This window comes from Gossypium hirsutum, chromosome A01 (assembly GCF_007990345.1).
Source record: "Gossypium hirsutum isolate 1008001.06 chromosome A01, Gossypium_hirsutum_v2.1, whole genome shotgun sequence".
Taxonomy (NCBI): Eukaryota; Viridiplantae; Streptophyta; class Magnoliopsida; order Malvales; family Malvaceae; genus Gossypium; species Gossypium hirsutum.
In genome coordinates, this window is record NC_053424.1 from 78,106,291 (window position 1) to 78,119,544 (window position 13,254).

The window sequence follows — 13,254 nt, forward strand, 5'->3', positions numbered from 1 at the left end:
CTATACATGCCATACTTTAATATATACATTTTCAAAGTACCAAAATGAGGTTCGATAGTGTGGTGATGAACTTTGACGATCCCCGAACTCACAGTAGCTTCGATATCTATAAAACAATGCAAACACACACACAAAGTAAGCTTTCAAAAGCTTAGTAAGTTCGTACCAAAGTCAACAACAGTATATAAAATATGAAACAACAACACATAAGTGCTCATAAATTCTTTACCCATCTATCAATTTCATGCCAACATCATCCATATATTTACACCAATTCAATAAACTTTATATGCATAATACCATCTACCACATAGGTATTAAACTTACCTGAACATTCCCGTATTCATTCATTTTCATTCTCACCTCTTGTTTGGATATTTTAAGACTTTCCAAAGATTGCCAATGCTTTAAACATCCGCACACTTAGTGCTTTAAAGATTAGCCGAAGCTATAATAATTCTACACACTTAGTGCTTTCTCAATTAACCAAAGCTATCTCGGTATCGCACACTTAGTGCCTTGTATAGCCGAAGCTAGTTTAAATCGCACACTTAGTGCCAAATACCATTGATTTATCATCATATTCATCCAAACTAAATGTATATACAATCTATGTATAAACAAAGCATCAAAACATACTTATAACATCATGTTTTACGTACGAACTTACCTCGTACTCGGAGTTGTCGACTCGGATTGTTTACTTAATAACCTTCGACTTCCCTTGGTCTAAATCTGAATTCCTCTTTTCTTGATCTATATGTATTCAAAATTAACCCTTTTATTCACTAAATCATTCAAACCAATCCATATACACACCTCACATTGTCACATTTCGACACTTTAGTCCCTAATTCACAAAATCATAAAATACACAAAGTTTGCTTGTACAAAAGCTTAGCCGAATTTTCATATCTCTCATACAAGTCCATACATTTCATTTATTTCACATTTTTGTCCCTCAATTTACATATTTCACAATTTAGCCTATTTTACTCAAAATCATAAAAAATCTAAAGATAAAACATATAAACCCAACATCAAACTTTCATATTTCATCATATAACAACATAAAACTCATAAATCTATCCATGGAACATTTCAAATTCATCATCAAAATCAGAAATTGAAGTATGAGCTTAGTAAAACACAAAGCAACAATCACAAAAACGTAGAAATTATCGAAAATGAATAAAAAACGAACCTTAAATTAAGCCTTGTGTGTGCTGAAACCCTAAATCTCTTTTTCTTTTCTTTTACTATGATTTTCGATTGATTATGAACACAAAATAACCATATTTTCATGCCTTTATTTTATTTTAATTCATTTAATAAACAATTTACTAATTTACCCTTTTAATAACCATTATAAAATCACCTAATGGATGATTATTAATGTATATTCAAACTTATAATGGTCAAATAACCACATAAGGACCTTACATTTAATAAGACAAATCAAATAGGCACTTTTAACATATAGCAAACAACTTTTACATTTTACGCGATTAGGTCCTTTTATCAAATTAAGCACACAAACGATTAAATTTTCATATGAAACTTTCACACATACTAATTCACACATCATAAGCACCGAAAATAATATTTAACTATTTTTCTGACTCAGATATATGGTCCCAAAACCACTATTCCGACTAGGGTCTAAACCGGACTGTTACAGTGACCATGTATTTGAATGATTTTAGATAAGTATGGATGGTGTTTAAAATATGTATTTTAAGTATCATATGTCATGGATTTGATTTAGTGATGTTTTGGGTAGTTACTTGGTGATTTTTAGGTCTTGACAAACTTGTTTTGGTACAAGTGGCCAGATGTATTAGTACAAGTTAGTAGCAGAAAATGAATAGTGACAAGAACTTGTATCGGTACAAATGCCCACTTGTATTGATACAAATGGGGGCAAACAGGGGTTTCTCTTCTATTTTGAGTTTTTTTTTATCTCGGAGACCCATATTTGGTTTTAATCACTCTTGAACACCTAGAACTTATTTCAAAATGTTTCTAACTTGTTTTAAATGACTTGAAAATGATTTTAATCAATGTTAATGTCTTTTCATGAATTGGTTAATGCTTGATGTTTATATTGAATTTAAAGTAGAAGTTAGTTTGAGTTGCTTCGAGAACAAATATGGTCTCACATTTAGACCCGATAATTAGGTCGGGTGTGGAGTGTCACACTATAGGTTAGTAATTGACTTTTTCATATCGCAAAATGTAATGGATATCATGAGATAAAATAGGATCATGTTAAGAGCATGAATTTTATTCCAAAGAGATTAAGAATATCCCATGACTGTAACACACTTATGATGAGGTCATTGAATGAACACTTAATTAGTAGCTTTCGCAATGACATATAATAAGAGAGAGTTCAGTCATGGTATACAATGAAATGATCCCATGATTAAATAATATTCTAATTAATACGTGAAGAGTTGAAACTTAATTACAAATTATTTGAGCCCTAATTATATATGTCCAATCGGTCCTTTCTCTAGCTCGAGATAACCAAAAACAAATTATATGTAGAATCGATAATTGTGGAATGAATGAAAATAATAAGAAAAATAGATCACATGAATCATTATTCACAATAAATGCATTTTTTACTAAGTACAAAAGATGACCAGAAATTAATTTAAATTTTCAAGCTCATGTCTAGGCTTCGGCTAAACTATTCTATCCAAACGAAACCACTCATAAACACCTCTCAAAATACATGTACTACTTTAAAAAAACAATTATAAATTTTTAAAAAATAAAGTAATTATTTTATTATTTAATTAAAATTTTCACTATGTTTAAAATAAAAAACTATATTTTATATTGGTAATATTCATAATAAGTATTTTTAAAATCGAATCCAACCGTCACGGACTTAAACGGAAAACACAAATACATTCTCTTTCCTATTTCCCTTCTGCTTCTCTGGCAGTCCCTCCCTACCAAACACCACGTCACGTACTCTCCTTTTTTTCTTTAGCCTCTGTTTTATTCACTACATGCAATGAAATAAAAAATTACATTTCATTTCCTCTCTCTCCTCCTTTCCCTCTCCTTCTTCCTCTCTCCTCTCCTCTCTCCTTTCTCTCTATGACGTCGCCATATACATAATAATAAATAAAACAAACGAACATATACAAAGCTTTCGTCTTCCTCTATGATGTAGATGCCATAAGGAAAAGAAGAAAAGCAAAGAAAACAGAGGAACTGATTTTATTTCATTTTTCTATATTTTTGTTTGTTTTTTCTCAAATGCACGCCAAAAATAGGGTTCCTAATAGCGGCCAAAGCACCCCATCACCACCGGCATCACCACTACGGTCACCGAGGTACCGCCCCGGGAGGAAGTCGGGTAGGTGCAGCCCCTTCCAACCGGGGCGGACCATTGCCCATCGCTTCTCTTGCTTACTTCTCTCTGTTCTTCTTCGTCGACAACGGATTTTCCTCTTTGCTCCTCTCATTTATATCTCCGGGATGCTTCTTTACATGGGCACCGCTTCCGTTGATGTCATTCCTGTTGTTAAACACCGACCCTCACCCGGCTCCGTTTACCGGAGTCCCCAGGTTTACGAGAAACTTAAAATTTATATGAATGCCGATAATTCCTCTGCTGACGCGGTGAGTCACTGGTATCTGATTTGCTCCTTTTAATGTATTTGGTGAATTTTTGGATTTTGCGGTTGCGGTTCGGCTTTTTATATGGTTTTCTGTTCTGGGTTGGTTTTGTTTGTTGCTCGTTTCAAAATTTGCGTTTTTTTTTTGTTGTCTGATCTGTTTTTCCTTCTGGGTTTGATCTTGATTGAATTTTGGGAACTAGGAAAATGTAGTTAGTTTTTATTTTTTCCGTTGGTTTTCTGTTGTGTTATTTTCTATCATTCTAAAAATTATTAAAAGTTTAGGAGGTTGGATATATATTTTTAATGCCAAATTCAACAAAACAGAATGCTTTAATCAAAGAAACAATTTTTATCATTGTTCTTTCTCCTTTTTATTTTTCACCATTGTTTTCTCAGGCAGTAGACCCTTGTGTCTTGTTGTGCATGCTCATTTCCAGCAGTAACAATCTTTTGGATCTAATATGGGTCTGAAAAACATTGAAACAGTTGCCATGATCTCATCTTATAATTCGATTAGATGATCAGATGCCTTGTATTGTATCTGAAATTTCACTTTTTGTTTTCCAGCTTCTCTCATTGGTGTTCGTAAGAGCAATATGAATTGTAATACAATGATACTCTCTAATTATATCATGTGAAAGTTTTTATCCATTCAACTTGTATTGTTATTATTTTCGTGAAATATCTGCATGTTTAGACTTGCTGCATTTTAAATTGATTTTGGAGATTTACATCAGATGCTGATTTGTGATTATATCTGCCTATTTATTGAATTTGTTGTAGATTTCGACTGTATGGAAAAATTCCTATAAAGGGGGGCAGTGGAGACCTTGTGTAAACAAGTCTTATGAAGGTATGAATTCATATTCCCTTTATTCTATTGTAAGTAGTTCATGAAAGTTTTCTGTTGCTTTGTTGACATCAATTAGGTTCTTTTAGTTTTCTGACAAGTAATATAAATAATGCCTCTATTTCTGAATCTCATTGTTTCTATTATTTTGGTGAAGGTAATTCTCTCTTCTTTTTTTCTCTTGTATCTACTCAATTTCTTGTTGATTGTAACTTTCGCAAGCATCAATATTTGACTAACAAAAACGGGAGGAGTAGTCATTCCTAAGAAAATGGTTTTGGCACATAAGACAATATTATTACATTCCACAAAGGTATCAGAAACTGAGACTTGATTCATTTAGAGTTAGATCTGATGGAAGCTAAAATACTTTGTCCAGCTTCCTGCCCCATCCCAATTACAGATTATAATATTCCAAGCTATCCATGATTCTAGATTTTCATTCGTTTGAAAAGGTCAGACCACTATGCATATTTATTGGCTAGGTTTTAAGGCTGGTAATTCAATGGTCTTGTAGTGCTCAGTGTTGCCAGTTAAGTTCCTTTGTTAATAACTATTTAAATAGTATGTCTTTTATTGTTGCACCTGTGATTTGACAAAGTTTTGTGATAATATTTTGATTACGCTAAGGGGAAAATTATAGCATTAGAAGATGACTTTCTTTCTGTTAAAGGTGTGTGAATGCCATGTTTCATACCAACAACTTATATCATGTTTGGTTGATGTGATTTCTTTTGCCTAAACCGTTGAGTCTGAGTAATGGAGTGTGAGATTGCTATTTCAAGGAAAAGAAAGAGACAAGGGAGAGGAAATATGGAAGTCAATTATGTGAAGAGTAACTCCTTAAAATTTTTGCAGGAATCCTAGTATGTATGAGGACCCCAGGAGCTTCATTAACCTGCTAGTGTAAATGTCTTACATTTAAGAGTTTTATATTCCATTTCTGGTTCTTTGCACATTTGAAGTGCTTGTGTTCTAAATGCACATGCACTCATGAATGCTTCATGTTTATATTCACGAGTATGGTTATGGTTGTTGACTATCTTCATTAATTTAAAATTTGGCTGTTTCTTTTAACTACTATAGGTTTACCTGAATCAAATGGTTACATCTATGTTGAGGCAAATGGAGGCTTAAATCAACAGAGGACGTCGGTTGGTTCTATTCCTCTTTAGTCTGTATTAAAATTTGTGCTTTACCTCTCTTTATAAAGCTTGTCTGTTTTATGGTTTTGTTAATTTATTTTTTATGTATGTGGTTTTGGACATTTTGTAGATCTGCAATGCAGTTGCTGTGGCAGGCTATCTTAATGCAACTCTTCTAATCCCTAATTTCCATTTTCATAGCATATGGCGAGATCCCAGGTCTGTTATCATTTATTTTCAGTTGCCATGTTGCTTATGTGCCATCAAGGAAAAATGATAGTCTCAGGTCAGAGTGCCATTATCGTCTTTTCATTTCAAGACTTGCTCTTTATAGGCTTTCTTTATTGTAAAATTAGTATGAAAGAAGATTTTTCAGAAAGGTCTTAAAGTGGAGAAATTGAAATAACATATTTTATAATTTAAACAATTTTCTTAGATGCCAAAGAATTGTTAAAATGCTATTCAAAATTTCCATGAACCAAACATAGTTTCAAATTTTCAGTTCAAGACTTGCTCTTTATAGGCTTTGTTTATTGTAAAATTAGAATGAAAGAAGATTTTTCAGGAAGGTCTTAAGTGAAAAGAGATTTGAAATAAAATATTTTATAATCTAAACAATTTTCTTAGATGCTAAAGAATTGTTAAAATGCTATTCTTCAAATTTTCCTTGAACCAAATATAGTTTCAATTTTTCTGGGTTTATCTACCTCATTTGTTAATTTTACACATCATTTCTTTCTCTATGTGTTAAACTTGATACTTATAAACATTTTCTGATCTCATATTTTGCAAATCATTTTGCTATCGCATTGATTGAATCCCGTATGTGGTTTTGCTTTTCCAGCAAATTCAAAGACATCTATGATGAAGAGTATTTCATCAGTACCTTAAAGAACGATGTACGAGTTGTTGATAAGATTCCTGAGTACATAATGGAACGATTTGACCATAATTTGACCAATGTTTACAACTTCAGAATTAAAGCATGGTCATCCATTAGGTATTACAGGGATGTGGTCATGCCCAAGCTGCTTGAAGAAAAGTGAGTTTCAGCACTGATTGTTGCATAACTATATATTTTAAAGTTTAGCTTGTTTACTTGAGTGCCAAATGGTAATTATAAAAATTATTGCTCATATCAAGATGATATGAGCAAAAATACTTATTTTTTACTATGTGTATAGCTTATATGGACACATTTTCTTAACTGTTACCTTCTTCTAGTTGTATTTATTTGTGGATAAATTACACTGTTTAATGTCAGTCTTAATTTTTGCTACTTTATTCTGATTAAATGACCCAGGGTTATAAGGATTTCTCCTTTTGCAAACCGCTTATCATTTGATGCTCCTCCTGCTGTCCAAAGACTCAGATGCTTGGCAAATTATGAAGCTTTACGGTTTTCAAGTCCAATACTAAGCCTTGGAGAAACTTTGGTTGCTAGAATGAAAGAGCGCAGTGCAAACAGTGGTGGCAAGTATCTTTCTGTTCATCTTCGGTTTGAGGAGGTTAGTATTATTTTAATAGAAAATGTATTATGAAGGTTGATGATTTTTCTTAACATAAAGAGGATTACTGTTATGACTTTTAGTAGCAGTAATTATCGACTCCATTTTTGGAAGAAGTGTATACTATATTTTTCTTATGCAGGATATGGTAGCTTTCTCTTGTTGTGTATTTGATGGTGGGGAACTAGAAAAGGAAGACATGAAAAAAGCGAGGGAAAGAGGCTGGAAAGGAAAATTTACAAAACCTGGTCGAGTTATACGCCCTGGAGCAATCAGGATTAATGGAAAATGCCCATTGACTCCTTTAGAGGTATTGTCAGTTGCATTTTTTTGTTTAAATAAAGGTTCAATTTATTGTTGTCATTAGAAAAAAAAAGGGGGGGGGGAGGGGGGCAGGCATGCGACTTGGTAGATTAGGGTTGGTAAAGAACAGCTTTAGGAATGCGGTTATTGTTAGTCTATTATTTACTGTTGTGTTTGCTGAAGATATGACTGTCAGAGGCTCTTAAATTGCTCTAATACTTGGTAAAATTTCTCTGTTTTTGGTGTTAATATGTGGCATCAAAATGGAAACTAGAAAATTTCGAACTCCTTTGTAATCAAGCTTATAGGATGTGTATGAAAACTAGAAAATTACAAACTCCTTTGCTATCAAGTTTATAGGATGTGCACCTCGAAAAGAAATCATTCATTATGCCATGATTGAATTTGCTTAATAGTTTATGTAAAGGTCATGGCAGTGGATGAATTTGCTTTGTTATGTCAAATTCTGAATTTAGTCCCTGTACTCCCCTTAAATTAGGATTTAGTCCCTGTTCTATTATTATCTCTAAAATAAGGGTCAAAAGAGTAAGAATTGTGCAAATAATAGAATAAGGACTGAATCAACTTTTTTGTGTAGTACTTGGACTAATCTCAAATGTTATTGCTTTTTTATGAATTCTGGTTCTGCTGGAAATAATGGAGTGCCTAGTCTTAATTACCTTGGCTATGTGATAGCTGTGTTTTATATGTTAATTTGAATGTCCCCAAGATCGTTCATATGCATGTAACTACAAGGATATCGACAGTTGTATCTGTGATAATTTATTTAATATTTTGTTGCACTTAATAGGTTGGATTGATGCTTAGAGGAATGGGATTTGATAATAATACATATATCTTTTTGGCTTCTGGAAAGATATACAATTCTGAGAAAACAATGGCTCCTTTACTGGAAATGTTTCCCAACTTGCAAACAAAAGAGATGCTGGCATCTGAGGAAGAACTTGTTCCATATAAGGTCAGGAAGCATATTAATATTTGAGCACTTCTTTAAGTCCTTCAATAATGCTTTTGTGATTGGACTTTCTATAATCTCTGACTTGGATTATTGCTTCCAGAGATTTTCATCCAGGATGGCTGCCATAGACTATACTGTTTGCCTTCATAGCGAGGTATTTTTGACTACTCAAGGTGGGAATTTTCCTCATTTTCTGATGGGCCACAGGAGGTACCGGTACGGCGGACATTCCAAGACAATTCGACCAGACAAGCGAAGGTTGGCACTGCTATTTGATAACCCTAATATTGGGTATGTATTTAACTTTTCTACCGTTTTCCCCCTTGAAGCATGGACCAAAATGATTTATTTATAATACACACATACACATATATATGAAAATAAAAATAGACCAACATTTCCATTAGGGTTCGGGCCGAAAGCGGATTGTTTTTCTGTCTGTTTTTTGACCATAATAGGGTAGAAAATGATACTGTTGGCAATACTATTGGGGATATATTTGCACGTTTCAGAAGACGTACAGTTGTATTATACACTCTACTTGAGAGTTAATATTAATTAGCTTTCTTCTTTTTCAAAGTAAAGACTTGATGGGATGGTTTACATTTGATAAATTTTGGAAATGTCCCTAAGGTAATCCAGGGACGGCTGAGATGTTTTATAGTGAAACATGCATCCTATTTGTGATAACTGGAAATAAGACCTGTGGGATTCAAATTTACCTTCTTTTTTATTCCAGGTGGAGAACTTTCAAGCGACAAATGCTGAATATGAGGTCTCATAGTGACACAAAGGGGTTTGAGCTCAAAAGGCCCAATGATTCGATATATACCTTCCCATGCCCTGATTGCATGTGTCGTACAAACAAATCAGAAGCAGCAAGATCATCGGCTACGTGATCTTGGAGGATTTTGATGGGTGAATGTATTTTGTTCCTGTAAACATAGCTAGCACATATTGGCCCTGACCCCCCTTTTTGTCTAATTTTTTCATTCTTTTAATCCTTTTTATGTGGAAAGAGGGCACACAATTCAAATTTGGGAGCTTTGAGGACATTTTTCAGAGGTCATACTGAAATTCTCAGCTGCATCTTTTTTGTATATGATGTTCAGAGAACAAAAATTGACGATTTCGCTAACGGAGGATGTCCCCGGCATTATTGTTTTGTGATTTTGCTGTAGCAGCAACTGCTGCATCTAACAACCTGTGATACGAGTCACAAAGGCCCAACCCAAGCTTAAGAAGGTGATGGGCTCAAATCAAGAAAATCAAGATTCACTTTCTTGTTTTCAAGAAAATCAAAAAATCGAATCTTGGCCTAATTTTGTTGTTCGGAGCGATTTCAAGAATAAAGAAAATCAAGATTTCAAATCTTGGAAATCTTGGTCCAAGAAACCGAATCTTGTAGCCAAAGCGCGTTGGATCTCCATAACGAGCGTCAACGACCCAATTTCAGTAGGAGATGGATCACAAGCCCAAATTCTTGAAGGCGAGGCCCAATAACCAAAATTCAGCCCAATCAAGAAATTTCTTAATTGAAAATCAGGCCAAAATGTCAAAGGGCTCAATTTGTAAACATCTTACTTGTTTAATTTAATTTTTTTAATCTTTAGGAGCATTACATGTAAAATTCGGCCCAAAACAGCCCATATAAGTGCATGGCCGAATTTACCTTGTTATTTTATTAATTAGGTTTAATTTTTTATTAGTTACTTGTGAGATTAGGATTTGTTAGAGGCCTATATAAGCATTGGCCAGCCACCTTTTGTAAAAACATCTTATTATTATTTTTTCTATCAAATTTTAGATTTGTTGAGTGCAGAATTTTCTTTGGAGTTTTCTCCAAGAATTCTCTCTTGAGTTTTCTTTAGAAGTTGTTTTAACAATCTTTTGATTGTGGGAGCCATCTTCAACCTTCTTCTTGCCATCGATATTCTTTGGAGGGGAGATTAGAGCCGTTTGAAGAGATTTGTGAAATCTTTCGGGATTTCAAGGATCTTTAGGACTTATCCTTTAATTCTTGCTATTTTCGATTTCTTTCTTTACTTTTCTTTGCTTATACTTGTGCCGATTTCTCATCTAATATTTTACTGTTCTTGTTTGTTTTCCAGCATTGATTAAACTCAAGATCTCATCGTTTAAGTTGTTCTCCTATTGGCAGCACCCATTCGAACCCAAAATCCCAATTCCTAGGGTTTGGCTGATTGGATTTCTTCCAATTTGGGAATCAATTGATTGCTGGAAATTGAGCATTCTTGGTCGAATCAATTCCTTGGCAGATTCGCATATTTTCTTTCTTCTCAATTTCGTTTGATTCATCGATTCTATTTCTTTTCTTCTTGCTGCTCTTTTAATTGAATTTGGGAATTTTAAATTCAAATCTGATTCGGTTTAATCTTGTTCTTTGTTTTGATTTCAGATCTGATTTGTCTAGAGCTTTCATAGGAATTTCTCGTGACTTGGCAACTCGATCTTGGTCCGCGTGCGCCTCTGTATCATTTGGTATCAGATTTTGGGCGTTTTGGGTGTTCTTGGTTGATTTCTAAACTGATCTCTATTTTTTAAAGCATAAACAGCAGTTTTACCCAGAAAAATTGCTCAAAAAAAATTCATTTGAGTGGTTTAAACGTTGTCCTATTGATCTGAAATTTTACATACATGTTTTTGGCACTGTGATTGAATATAAAAAAATTATTCCCGCAAAAAAATCAGTCAAAAAAGTAAAAAAAATCAAAAAATATGAAATTCAATAAAAATTTAAAAAAAGATTCAGCGGGTTGCATTTGGTGCCTAAAATTTCCAGATCAAAAATTTAATATATAAGGACACTCCAGATTTAATTTCGTGATTTTTGGAGATCGGGAACACCTCGAACAAAGTTGTCAAGTTACTCCGCAGTTTTTCGGGTTTTCTGTTTTCAGCAATTTTTATTGACTCTTAGCTGTAGGTTTTCATTTGTTTGCCTTTATTTTTCCTTTACATTATCTAGCACCTTCTTGTTTCTTGTGTTAGTAGGATTTTTAAAGTGTGCACAATTCTTCCTCGGTGCAACACAAATCAGTTGGTGTCTCGTCCGTTTTTTGGCATCCTAGTGCAAATTAGGATTCTTTGGTAGTTTGGTTCACACTCTCTAATTGGTTGATATAAACTCTGATAAAGAACTCACAAGATTGAATTCTACCTCATTGAGAATTTGAATTTTCTTTTTGAGTGATTAACGGTGAGGTTTGCTAACTTTTATTTTTGAGTGTCGAGTGTTTATTTTTTACAGGTTTTTGAAAATGTCTAAAGGTGATAATAATGAGGACATATTTAAAAGATTCCAACAACAGTTGGACGAACAGGCTGCTGCACTTCGAGCGTTGACTGCTACTATCAATGAGGTGCGGTTGAATCAAGAGCCTCAATATCGAGATCAAATTAAAGACGATGTGGATAGCCAGCCTCCTGCTCATAGGCGCGCTCCTCGGCGTGTCCCTAGAACTGATTATGATCTTCATGATCGTGGACAACCCTCTTTGGCAAAACCAAAGAGCGAGCAGCAACGAGAACATCTCTTTCATACTCGCTGCCATGTACAAGGTAAGCTTTGTAGAGTTATTATTGATGGTGAAAGTTGTTCGAACGTAGCCAGCACGACGATGGTGGAAAAGCTTTGCTTAACCACTACCAAGCATCCACGACCTTATCAACTACAAAGGCTTAGCAACGAAAGCCAATTTAAGGTCACTCAACAAGTGCGCATCGCCTTTTCTATCGGTAAGTATCAAGACGAAGTCGTGTGCGACGTAGTACCTATTCAAGCCTGCCATTTGTTGCTAGGAGAACCATGGCAACTAGATCGAAAGGTCACTCACGATGGTCGTACCAATAGGTATTCTTTCAAGTATCAAGGAAGGAAAATCACCTTAGTGCCGCTCACTCCGGAACAAGTCCATGAGGACCAAATCAAACTGAAAAATTCTGTTGTTAAAACAAGTGAGGAAAAGAAAAAGAGAATGAAAAAGAGAAAAAGAGATTGAGAGTGAAAAGGAATGTGAAACAGAAAAGAAAATTGAAAAAGAAGTTGAAGAAAGAAGAGAAAATGAGTTAGAAAAAGAAACAAAAGAAAAAGACGAGGAAAGGCTAGTGAGGAATGTTTTCACTAACCAAGATATGAATTTTTCTTGTGTTACTACTTTTCAGGTTCCCGAAGGACCGAAAGATAACTTTCAACTTCAATACCTCTCAAATGAAAGACGCTTTCATACGATCAACTTAGGCAAAGATGAAATCACACTACATGATCCCGAAGGTAAGCGAGGTAAGAAAATTTTAGAAACCGAGTCCAATGCAGATTTGAAAATTATTGATAAAACTTTTGGTGACTTAGTTCTTAAAAGATCCCCTCATTTTGATCCGATTAATTGTTACTCTTCGATTGTGGTTGATAAAGTCATTACGAAAAGAAGCGTGATTTGTTATTCTCTTGATTTACCTTGTGTAAAATCCTCGAATTTGTCCAAATCTATTTTGGAGAATAAGGTAACGAAATTTTCCAAATTTGTTTTCAATTTATATTCGTGCCTTAAACAGTTTATGTGGTTGTACATGAAGTTTGAGTTCCATTTGACAAAGGTTAACTCAACAACGGAGATTCGACTACACTATGCCCCGATGAGCGAAGGTTTGTTTTAAATGAAAAAGGTAAAATCGACCCTTATTCTTTTGCTTATCAAGGTAAGATGCTTGAAACCTTTGAAACACTTTTGTACTCCTCGGATAGCGACAAAGATCGTGTTGATGAACACTTAGATCGAAACGTGCTTGACTGTCCTATTTTACT

At 34.1% G+C, this 13,254-nt stretch overlaps 1 protein-coding gene across 4 annotated transcripts; it reads left to right on the forward strand.

Moving 5' to 3' along the window:
• Positions 1-3,028: 3,028 nt before the first annotated feature.
• LOC107912691 (protein ESMERALDA 1) lies at positions 3,029-9,567 on the forward strand. Of its 4 annotated transcripts, none has more exons than XM_016840997.2 (10): positions 3,029-3,645; positions 4,428-4,497; positions 5,581-5,648; positions 5,770-5,858; positions 6,484-6,681; positions 6,943-7,147; positions 7,290-7,457; positions 8,262-8,429; positions 8,530-8,720; positions 9,169-9,567. In XM_016840997.2, the coding sequence occupies exons 1-10, from the start codon at positions 3,280-3,282 to the stop codon at positions 9,326-9,328; spliced, it is 1,683 nt and encodes a 560-aa protein (XP_016696486.2). In that variant the 5' UTR covers positions 3,029-3,279; the 3' UTR covers positions 9,329-9,567. The 4 variants fall into 4 exon arrangements, with proteins under 4 accessions (XP_016696486.2, XP_016696493.2, XP_016696501.2 ...); XM_016841004.2 differs by having other exon boundaries at positions 8,530-8,687; XM_016841012.2 differs by having other exon boundaries at positions 8,328-8,429.
• The last annotated feature ends 3,687 nt before the right edge of the window (positions 9,568-13,254 follow it).